The 11,687-nt window shown below is 32.5% G+C and overlaps 1 protein-coding gene across 8 annotated transcripts in view; it reads right to left on the bottom strand.

Moving 5' to 3' along the window:
- Window positions 1–210: 210 nt before the first annotated feature.
- LOC139113234 (diacylglycerol kinase eta) overlaps window positions 211–11,687 on the bottom strand; it is a 29,504-nt gene continuing 18,027 nt past the window's right edge. For 4 of the 8 annotated variants that reach the window (XM_070674218.1, XM_070674245.1, XM_070674254.1 and 1 more), the window contains exons 8-22: window positions 10,961–11,277; window positions 10,538–10,849; window positions 10,317–10,465; window positions 9,973–10,222; window positions 9,483–9,856; window positions 9,073–9,386; window positions 8,597–8,942; window positions 8,298–8,525; window positions 8,100–8,202; window positions 7,743–8,012; window positions 7,378–7,672; window positions 6,994–7,302; window positions 6,817–6,912; window positions 6,604–6,735; window positions 211–5,109 (exon numbers count right to left, since the gene is read on the bottom strand). In XM_070674218.1, the coding sequence (XP_070530319.1) occupies window positions 4,813–5,109; window positions 6,604–6,735; window positions 6,817–6,912; window positions 6,994–7,302; window positions 7,378–7,672; window positions 7,743–8,012; window positions 8,100–8,202; window positions 8,298–8,525; window positions 8,597–8,942; window positions 9,073–9,386; window positions 9,483–9,856; window positions 9,973–10,222; window positions 10,317–10,465; window positions 10,538–10,849; window positions 10,961–11,277 (3,792 nt within the window). In that variant the 3' untranslated portion in view covers window positions 211–4,812. The remainder of the gene's footprint in view (window positions 5,110–6,603; window positions 6,736–6,816; window positions 6,913–6,993; window positions 7,303–7,377; window positions 7,673–7,742; window positions 8,013–8,099; window positions 8,203–8,297; window positions 8,526–8,596; window positions 8,943–9,072; window positions 9,387–9,482; window positions 9,857–9,972; window positions 10,223–10,316; window positions 10,466–10,537; window positions 10,850–10,960; window positions 11,278–11,687) is intronic. The other 4 variants (XM_070674227.1, XM_070674263.1, XM_070674283.1 and 1 more) reach the window with 3 other exon arrangements.

The following is an 11,687-nucleotide window of genomic DNA, read 5'->3' as shown; positions in this document are numbered from 1 at the left end:
GGTTATCTAAATTCCCCTCATAGCGCATTTTTTCGAAACTAACAAAATTCTCTGACTCTTCATATTTATTCCTGATCGATAATAAATTAATTATAAATTATACTTTAATAACAATTTTACAACGAAAATGTATTTAAAATAAAAACTAATGAGAAACATTATTAATATAAACTAAGATAATATTTAAAAATAAAACACTAAACTAGAAAATTCAGATTTTCAACTTTATTATAGAATAGTGTTTTATTAATTTTTTTCTTTTTTTTTCTTTTTGTACAGGATATTTTATATTTATACATTCAAGTACGAAAAAGATTGATATATGTAGAAATTATATATGTAATTATCTTGATAAAAATAGATATATAAAGTGCTCGTGTGTAACAGATTGAACACGTTTATTCCTAAATAACTTTTTTTTCGATACAATGCGAGACTTTCCTCATATAGCATACAGGACTTATAATGCAATATGCAAATGTTTAGAGAGCACATTGAATATTAACATTAAATTGTAAAGTTTGAGATTAAATTTAAGAATGTTATACAGAAAAAAAAGAAAAGAAAAACGTTTTATACCAATAATTAAACTTTTTTTTTACGTTTAAAAATACAAGATAAAAATAGTATCAATCAATTTAACTGTTCAATTTAATTGGAATAACAGATTATTAAATTAATATATTTATTGCTACATTAATATAATTATAAATCCTGTTATTGTATCAATTTTAAGATATTGCTTGATACATTGTCAATTAAATATATCTGATATCATGATTCTGAATTGTTTGGATCAAATATCTATTTTTTTTTTTTTCAAAGAGTTTAAGTTTAAAATTAATTTTAATACGCATAGATCTGCGTTTGTAGAATTTAACAAAATTTTGCATCTCTAATCTTAAAAACAATATAAATCTAATAAAATAATGCAATGCAGTAGAATAGAAAGCGTACAAGATCGATTTACATTAATTATTTAAACGTTCAATTAAAAAACGCAGAATCGAACGTTACTTGAATAATACTACGCATCTATAAATAGTATTTAATTATTATACAAATATATATTAATTAAATTATTTAAAATGCAAATATAAAATAATAAAAATTTAAATTTCTGTTAACTAAAGTACCCGATATAAATCTGATTTACATTATTATGCACATCTTTAAGCACATGTACAAATCTTTAAGAAACATGATATATCTTCATCTTAGACGTAAAAAATCCTTACAATAAAAATAAATCTTGTACATTGCTAAAATATTCAAATAAATAAGATTTTTAATATTGTAGAGACGATAACACTTGTCTTGCATTATAAATTAGTCTTTATCACAGTAGTTTTAGATGTATGTTGTAAAATACTTACAGTTCTACTCTGCAAACCGGACATTCTTTAATGTATGCCTTTCTAATGTATTTATCAACCTATACATAACTTTTAATAAAAATCGTAAACGTAATAATTATTTGTTTAAATCTGTTTACAATCAGTTTGTATAATTTTAGAAGCATTCTCAAAACCGCAAAAGTAAAAGATCTCTTTAACGAATAAAAAGATGGCATCAATTTGAAAAGCTTTCAATTTTCTTTTGCTCGGAAATTATTTTGATTGCCAAATGCATATTTTAAACAATGTCCGATTAATCACTACGTACAAACACAAATGTTTTAAAATTATTTTCTAAACTAGTTTCAGATATAGAATGTGTGCTTGAGTGTGTATGTAAAATACTGCTTTCATATATACATTTTAAACACAATTTAAGCTTGGGACAGCCCTATTAAGGTAAACGTCGAAAAATATCGCACACACGCAATTAAAGTAGTAACAAAAGAGAAGATATATATCTTTGCACAACTGTTTCCCCAATCAGAATTACATATTAATAATACATTTAAATTCGTGGATCAAGCGGTTGTGCAAGATACTATCACAGATAAAGTGGTGAAATGCCCACACGATTACATACATTTAAAAAAAAAAAAAAAAAAAAAAGTCGAGGAATACGTTCAGGGTGAAAGAAACATTCAGAAGACGTGCAAATAGATGCCTAGAAAACTACGCGTAACTAATCTCTTCAAACGACTTAATTTTACGGGTCGATTACATTGATTAATAATATAGTAAAACGGTATATCCTTAGTAACAATAATTGAATATGATTAAATACTCTTACTTGCGTATTACCTTTCCAACATTTCATTGTAAATCGTGAGGTACGCTCGTCAATAATTTTACTTTAGCAAGTATATAAAAAAACGTATACACACTTTGGAAAGGAATATATTATAATAATAGGATCCTTACACACGTGTGGATTGCACACGATAATATGAGATTGTCAATTCTGTATATAAGTAATCTTACTGCAGGAATATCTAAAAAAGAAAAAAAAAGAATTACACACGAGATAACATCGACGAAATTATTTCCATACATGTGCGTGTAAAAAGGAAGCAGAAGATTAAAGTTATAAAAAGTGACGTTAAACAATTAAAGACTGCATTTCATAGTAACAATTTTAAGGAAACGTCATTTATAATTTTCTTTTTCTATTTTTGAAAAACTTAAATTTATTTGTAGGTACTCGATATATAAATTATTTCCAACGGAGATCAAAGTAATTATAAAATACACGTTTGAAAAATTTCTTCTACTTAAACATAATTCTACATAAATTTTAATTCTTTCTCAAAGCGCATAAATTTAAAATTATCGTATATAACATTATTTTACGTAATACTGTATTATTGCAATAATGTAATGTATTAAGTTAGTGACATTTTGTTATGTGATTTTAATGATATAATTTTTAAACAAAAGTAAAACTTAGCACAAATAATGCGTTTGCAATTTACGACTTTTGCATTTTTCGAAATAAAATTAAAGATGATGTGATTAATGCACGCAGCATTAAAATGAATATATAATATATAGACTTCACGTCCGTATTCCTGTATGTAAGATTAGTGACTCTTATAATAGGCACTTTATCCTTTCAGATATCTAACGGAATGTAAAATAAACGTTCTATTAAGATTTATGTTCCAAACAAGCTGAAGTTCATTAGTGTCTTGTATTATATAAGATATTATAAAAAAAAGACAAGACAAGTAATTAAGTAGTAATGTCCTAACGTTAGAAACTGTGGCAAGCTAATATCATCTATAAAGAATCTACCTACTTCGTTACGATAAGAATAGCACTCTCTGTGTAATTATTAGAATAGTTACTGTTTGATTATACTTCATTTTAAGTTTTATTGGCTACTCTCTTGTATGTTGATTTATTAATATTCTTTGTTTTATCATATTAGACTAAATATGTCGTTATAGTACGGCCTATTCTATTTGTGTGAAAATTACGTACTACAAGTGGAGCGTTAAAACTACGACTTAAATAAAAAATAGTATTTATATAGAAATTCTTTAACTGTCACCGATTAATTAATACCGCAGTAAAGACAAACGAATAGATGAATATATGACCTAATACAGATAAGACTAGTTTTGTTAAGGAAGCAGGCAAGAAGCTCACACAAAACGAAGTGCTTAACTTGCGCACTCGTGGGAAGAAAAATTATTCTTATCGTAATAATTTTGTAAACTTTTTGGAACTACTGTAGCACGTATTTTGCATTTCTAGCTCTTCTTAATTATCTTTCTTTTCTTTTTTTTTATTGCCATAATGAGATATATATGTATAATCACTTTCATACACATCTTGGCCCAAGATTGCTTTTTTAACTAATCATTAATATGGTTAAACAACCAAGAATACTGAAAATTATGTACAATTACAGGATAATCAGATATATACGACGATAACTCGGTTCGAACGAAGACATAGTATAATAGAAGACCGTAAATAAAGTAAATTGATCAAAATTAACGAATAAAAAAAAAAAACATATTAAAATAAAGTAATTTTCGCAAACATCAAGATGTTTTTCGCAAGAGTACGGTACTCGTAGGATTTAAGGTAATCATACCGCGTGTAAGATTCACTAATTTCAAACAGTAGGAGTATACGCAGCAGTTGCTAAATATACCCTAAACGTTATAAGTTGTTTTAATAATAATCAGTGATATAAAAAGTTTGCTTTTTCACAAGGAGTATCTGGTTCATACGTGCGTGCACTTTATACGAAACCTTGTGTCGCGGATTCTTTTATTACATCAGCAAAAGAAGAAAATATACGTCCCCTTGGGGGATGATGCGTTTCTCGTATTTTGTACTATACGTATGTCGTGTACGTTAGTGTGTGTGTGTGTTAATAAATAGAATTGTCCCGTCAATTTATCACTGTAATAAATTCAGCTTTGCTTCTTGCGAGTTCTAGTATAGAATAGATATTTGGCACATAGGCAAAATGGTTTTTTTTTTCTATACAAGTAATCGTTAATTTATAAGGATACTTTCCAAGGTGATTAATTATCACGATGATATATCCTCTCCTTTAATATCTAAATCGCTCGACAGACAGAAGTTGTAGTAGTTAACATTTTAGGAGCAAGATAATATAACTAGATTTATCTATCCTCAACAAATTTGTCTTGCGTGTCATGAAAGTTCTTTGTCAAGTACCTATTCAGTTCTTTACGCCTCTTCCTCCTAGTCCCCGCCGACTTATAATTGCACGTTTAGAATGACACTTCAATACGGAAATACGAATTTTTCTTTGCTATTGCCGCTGTTATCTGTTATCTACCTACCTACCTATCTACATGATTGTACTCCTCGCTTCGGAGATGCGGAATTTCAATACTTATATACGAACGGTAGCCGCGTGTACCGTAACTCAATTGTTGAGATCGTTGATGGCTTGTAAGATGCGCTTGACATGCCCCACCTTGATGATGCCTAGCTCCTTTAAGTCTCGACGGGCTAGGGACAACAACTCCCTGCCGCGTATATCGTGAGACACAAATTTCTCAGCGTATTCTCCCAGCTGCAGATTCTCTAACCAGGTGCACACTTCTTGTACGCCCCACGTGGTGACCTGATCGCGCGCCGGATGGCCCACGCCGCCTGAGTTGCCAGCGAAGCGACGGAACTTTAACCAGAACAACCCTCGATGACGATTTTTTTTATCTCCCTGCAGATCCAGAGATTCGAGATGACGGTTAGTAAACGGTTAGTAAGATTAGTAGAGAAGCGGTATGCTATTTTATATGGCATACACGTTAGAGACATCATGCTAATCATATGCAGGTGGAGATTTGCGCTCGGGATTACGTGATAATGAATTCGTCAGGCATATAAAGTAGCTCCCGAATGACCTACGCGTCATTTGCGATAGTGTGATTCAAAAGTCGCGCAAGTACCGCAGATATAAAGATATAAGATATTCCATTATATATTTATTGCTGTACTTTATAGCAAGATTCGTATACATTCGCTAAAAGATACATCTCTCATGAGGCTGATATAAAATCACGAAAGTTCCCCTCTCGTTGTTACAACTAATGCTAATTGAACAGTGCAGCAAACCCTCGCAAAAATTATGAGAAACAGCGTAGGCGCAATAATAAAAGCAAAAAGTATTATATTGCGTATAACTCAAGTGCGTACTTGGATGTGTGTTGCGTCTGCTGAAAACTGAAGATAGGTAGCTAGGCGTCGCTAAATATCATAACGTACAATATACATACATTCGTTATGTCTTACTACGGACTATAATAGAATCGCAAGCGAGAATAAAGAAATAAGAGGCAAATTCTATCTCTCAGCAGCTATAATACATACATAAATACATACATACATACATACATACATACATACATACATACATACATACATACATACATACATACATACATACATGCACGCACATACACACATACACACGCGTATACAAAAACTAATCAGCTTTATGTTTCGCCATACTGTAAAACTAAGTCTCTCTAAATGCTAATTCTATTCTCTAATGTCATAAGCATTAATACTTAAAAGCATATTACCAGCACTGGGATTGAGCACTCAATCAATCCGAATCAAAGCATAAGATAATTTATTAATTATCATTTAAAAACATTTACGCATAATGAATTGTAAACTTGTCTCAAAAGAGATTGTAAAATTCTGATGTATGACGTATATGTATATAAAGAGAGGTGCTTTCATAATATTACGTATCTCTGTATTATTAAAATAGCTAATTACTTCACTCAAAATTTATTTACAAAAACAGCGCTCTCAGTAATCTTTTCTTTGTATACTTAGCAAGATGGAATATCAAATACGAATCAAAGAGAATAGATAATAGAAGACTTTACGTTAAATTTCGCTATTAATACGCCTTGCTCATTTTTCAAAGACTTTAATAATCTTGTGCAAAATTATTAGATACCACAAATAGATTAAATAAATTAATTGTACCTCCTCCGTATAAAGAATTCTTTATATAAATTTGATTTAAACTTTGTTCAAATTGTATTTAATAACAAACAGTTAAATATTTATAAAATAAACTTTATCACAATGCAAGATACATGACAAAATACGTAAAAATAGTTAATTTTATAACTCGTATTTTTAAATAATTTATTTTAAGCAGCATTGCATTAAGCATAACAAAAAAAAACTATACCTGATCGTCTGCAGGAATATTTTGCAAATAAACCAATCCTGTTCCTCCTTCATCAAAGGTACACTTTCGCAATTCCTGTTCCATAGTAGCTAGAGATAGAGACAACTTGTTTTCTAAATCCTCTCGTAATTTCTGCATCGTACAGAGAAAATAATTATTATTGTTTAATTTAATTCGTTTATATATTATAATATCAATATTTGATGTTCATACCAAATTATGGGCTTTATCACGCAGCAACTCACAAGATTCTTCGTACAATTGTCGCGCACTCGATACTAATTCGGTTACCATGGGTCTTAGGCTTATCTGTTAATAAAAAAAAAATGAAAAAAAAGTATATAAATTGTTGCGGTTAAGCTTTCAGATTAAATTTTATTTAAAACTTACCCCCTGCAAAATTTTACCGTCTGGATGTACTTGTTCGAGTGCATTTGCTGTTCGCAAGGCTACTTGGTACAAATCTGGTTCCAAGCTTGGATGTGATATAATTAGCAGCTTTACCCACTTGACCAAAGTCGTCACAGCTTCGATGAAATTGAATAGAATACCGAGTTCCTCGTCGATCAATTGAGGTGGTTTATTGCATATTTGCAATTGTGTTCTAGACTGCGATGCACTGCCTAGAGCGGGTTGAGTTACGGCGCTTAAAGTATTACGTTGTTTTTCCTCCCATGCTCGCAATGACGTTTCAAGTGCCTAAGATAGAAAATACTTTTTCGATTAAATGTGCAATTAAAATTTCTTTAATAAATATCGTGAGACGACATTTACCCGATTTCTATAAAGCATTTGCATGCGATTCTTGTGTATAATCCTTATGATACCGGGTGGTTGAATCCAAGCCTCACCGTCGACCTGTATAGGAACACCCTCTTCTCCCAATATGTTAATTTGAACCGTTTGACACTGAGCTATCCTGTGATGCTGTAAATTGATAAGCCGCGAAGCAGCCATTTGAACAGATCCAAAAACTGCCACTACCTCTAATATACGATCGTCGAATGATGGTGCCAAAAATAAATCTCCTTCTTTCGAGCCTCCCCAAAAATTTGTACCGCCCATAAAGCTGTTATTAAAAAACGTATTTTTGCAAATTAAAAATCGTATTATAAATTTATTTATTATGTAATAAGTACCTTGGTATATTCAATACAACGATCCCTTGCAGTGAAGGCAGTGGTATCCTTTGACCGTCGCACTCGAGTTGAACTCTTTGATCGAGATTTTTGTAAGTCTTTTGTATCCATTGTTTAGATCCCAAAACACCGTACCACATGTAATTTTTGGCGCGCGATCGACATTTCTCAGGGTGTTCCTCTCGCTTATTGTGAAAGTCTAAACTAATCTTCGCGTCTATGCCGATACCGAAATAATTGTTCATGACGCATCGTTCAAAGTAACCTTCCCTGAAATATAAAAAATAAAAAAAATTCAAGAAATGTGTGCATACATTAAGTGTATAAAGTGTACATATAATAACGTATAAAAATTACATCAATGTTTCGTCTGGATCCATTAAAGGCGATACCGCTGCGCATAGAGCGTCCGCATTTGCTAGTAATGCTTGACTGATGAGACCAGCTCCGCCACTTACATCTATACATTTGCAAAAAAACAAGTAAATAATTAATAAAACAAAAAAACGGCGAAGATTTTGACATTGCATTTATTTTATTTTATTTTTTGCTTACTCGGCCACATAGGCAATCGAACCAAAGGATTTATTATAGGAAGTTTTTTCACGTCCTCCGTTTTATCTACCGATTTCGTTCTTTCGTGGCGCAAGCTCACGCTCGAACCACCTAAACGAGCGGCAGTTGCTGCTAACGACACAACTTCTGATGCTTTCAACAAACTGCCGCTACTTATACGTCGCGTAGCTTGCGGAGAAAAGCCTGAGTCGGGTAGCTCCACGCTTACTGCATTATTAAAAATATTAAGACTTATAATAAAATTGCAGGATATAATAAATTTAATTTAATCAACTTACATCTTTCCATACTAGTGCCACTACTGTATTGCTTGTCATGTGGATCCAATTTACAATCTAAGTTAAATTTGTGATGACTCTCAATTGACAAGGATGGACTTGGCGGATCAACGATAACACTAATCTGCGGTGGAAAATTCGTGGGGCACTTTTCATTTGTCTGCGTATTGTCCGACGAGACGGTAAAGCAGCATACCGGTCTCAGTAAATCGGACGCTTTTTCCTTTTCAGCAGTTTCGAAACCAGTCGTAAGTACTACATTCGTTTCTACAGATTGCGTCGATTTAATTCCCGATACACGTACGCACGTTGGCAGGCCGTCCGTTTTATATTTATTTAGCATCGTCTGATAATAAAAGATTAATTGAAAATTTATTTTACGCGTTAATTAGCTGTTAATTGGTTATTTCGCTTGGCGCAAAGCGCACGTTCTGTAATCTCTAGTAAATTATAGTATAATTAAAAAACTCATTTACCTCTTTATCCGTTTTTATATTTTTTGCGCCCTTCTTGAACGATTGTCTACCAATGTCGTTTCCTTCGCTGAATCGAGCTAAGCCGCAATATCTGTGCGACTCTTCGATCTCTAAACCTTCCCTGACAGAATCGTATTTTTCACCCATTATTGCACTGATCACATCTTGCCCAAGAGAACTTAAATCTTCCAAGCCGCTTTCCGAATGTGGAGTCTCGCTAGAAATTATATCGGAATTATCCGGCGAGTCAATGTGTCCAATCTCTGAGCTCTCTGATTTTTTTGTTGAATCGAATATATCGCTGTCTATATGACCTGAAAAGTGTGAGAGAAATTATCTAATAATTAGATACGAAATATATACAACGTAACATTTCTACAATGCTTGTCACATTGGTAGTATTCACTTACCAATTTCGCTCTCGCTATTTCGCACGGTATAACTCTTGGAATCAAAAGTTTCGGAAACCATACTATCCGTGCTAACAATACTGTTGGTACAGCTACCTCTCGGTTCCAATTTGGCCAGCGTGGGTTTTGGTGCGTGCTCTGGCGAAATGTTTCTAGAATGAAGTGAATCCGTGTCAGGAGAAATAATAGTGTCCTGCATGGTCGCATCGTCTGATGGTGTGCTCGTTTCTAAAACGGTCCTTGTCACGGTTATAGGAATGTCGGAGGAAACTTCTATTTGCGTTGGTTCGGACGATAGAAAATTATCGTTGGCTGCCTGAGCTTCTTGTTGATTGTTGGCAGTTTGCGTCACGGCCATATCAAAACTGAGAACTCTAAAATTATATCAAAGTTTGTAGAATTTTCTAAATATAATTATAATTATTAATAATAAATATTATAAGTATTATAATAGTAACGACATCAAACTCAAGTAAAGAAGTAAAGTTACCCTTGCAGTATGTTTTCGCTATTTCGCCTGCTATCGGCGAAACCATCGGGCGCGGGAAGAGTCAATAATTCTTCAGGTTGCGAATCTCTTCTTATATCAGGCATCGGGCTCAAAGACGCTACGTTAGGAGTAGGACTCGGGCAAGGTGAAATCTCTACACTACTACCGGATTCCATACTTGGTATTAAATATATGTTGTTAATTTGATCCATTTGCGAAAAGCCAGGGATATCTAATTGTTGCTTTTTGTCTACAGTCATTTATATTTTTTTATTATATAATTCAAGAATAAGAATATGTAAACTCGTCATTTCATCACTGTAAAAATCAATAAAATAATTTACCTGTGATATTTATTAGAGAACAATCGGATGTTACGGCAATATTTGGAATTTTACCGCACGTCTTTTCATCCGAAGAATTATTTTGCTCGTCGACAGCCGTTTCTGTATGCTCTACTAATCTTCTGATAGCTCTTTTCAAGCTGTTTGCTCTGTAAATATTATTAAAGTATATATATTTCTTTTTACGTTTTATAATATATTGTTACAAGTATATACTATACCTAGACATCACGACGTCTTTTTCCATGTAGCATCTTCTTCTCTTAACCTTTTTTAAATTCGTCATTTCTTTTTCTGGCTTTTCTAAAGCACCTTTCTCTTGGGTACTGTTAAAAGTATCAGTTTTTAAAGTGCCAATGTCGATGTCTTCTGTGTTATCAGATAAATAGCTTTCTTCCTTCGATAATGTTTGCAACAGCAGGTCAAGTTTTTGTTGAAGTATTGTGCATTTTTCTTCCAATTGTTGGTCCCCTGTGTTTAGACTGACTTCCAGTATATGTGTTGCAAAATCTTTGACTGTTTCACATAAAATTCTGTGAAAAAAGAAAAAAATCTGTTAAAAGTTACAGCTTACATTAATTCATATATGTAATATAAACGCGTACGTGCGCGCGTATGCACGCATACATAATTATATTACTTACTTGGCACTAGATATAACTACGCTTTCCTGATCAGATTGCAAAATGTTGGTTATATGAGCAAGAACGCTGTCTTCATATTGATGAGCTATGCTCGATTTTATAGCCGGATCGGGCTGGGTCACTTTGTGACATGGCAGAGATATGCTGCGTTCGAATGTCATAATACTCCATCGATCCAGCATTTTTGTACCCGCTTTTTCATATTTTTCCAGTAGTTGAGGTAAATGCGTATCATCATCGCACGACGAACCCCAGCCTAACACGCGTGCCAAATCATTTCCTGTGCCGAGAGGTAACACTCCAACCTGGCATTGCTTCTGGAAATTTGAAAAATATAAATACACTTCCTTTTTATTTCACGTAATTTATTAATAGCATATGTTAATAGATTTTTAATAAGAGCAATAAATTAAATAGACAGTTCAGTCATGCATGTGTACACTTACCGCCTGCAAAAAAAGTTAATGAAGCTTCGCATATATAAGAAGCCTAAAGCACACACACTGGTTTCATCTGGAATAAAATCATAAAAGAGACACGCCATGCAATTTATAATCAGAAACTTGAAAAAATTAATGCCATTGGCTGCAATATAACAGAAATGAGAATTAATATCGGCATTTTCTATTAAAAAAAGTCTTATATAGTACTTCAGCCACAATTTAGACCATTTTATATTCATGCATTGTACTCGCGCGTATATAAAAAGTAGAAAAATATTTTTAAG

This window comes from Cardiocondyla obscurior, linkage group LG01 (genome assembly GCF_019399895.1).
Source record: "Cardiocondyla obscurior isolate alpha-2009 linkage group LG01, Cobs3.1, whole genome shotgun sequence".
Taxonomy (NCBI): domain Eukaryota; kingdom Metazoa; phylum Arthropoda; class Insecta; order Hymenoptera; family Formicidae; genus Cardiocondyla; species Cardiocondyla obscurior.
This window is presented reverse-complemented; position numbering and strand designations above follow the sequence as displayed.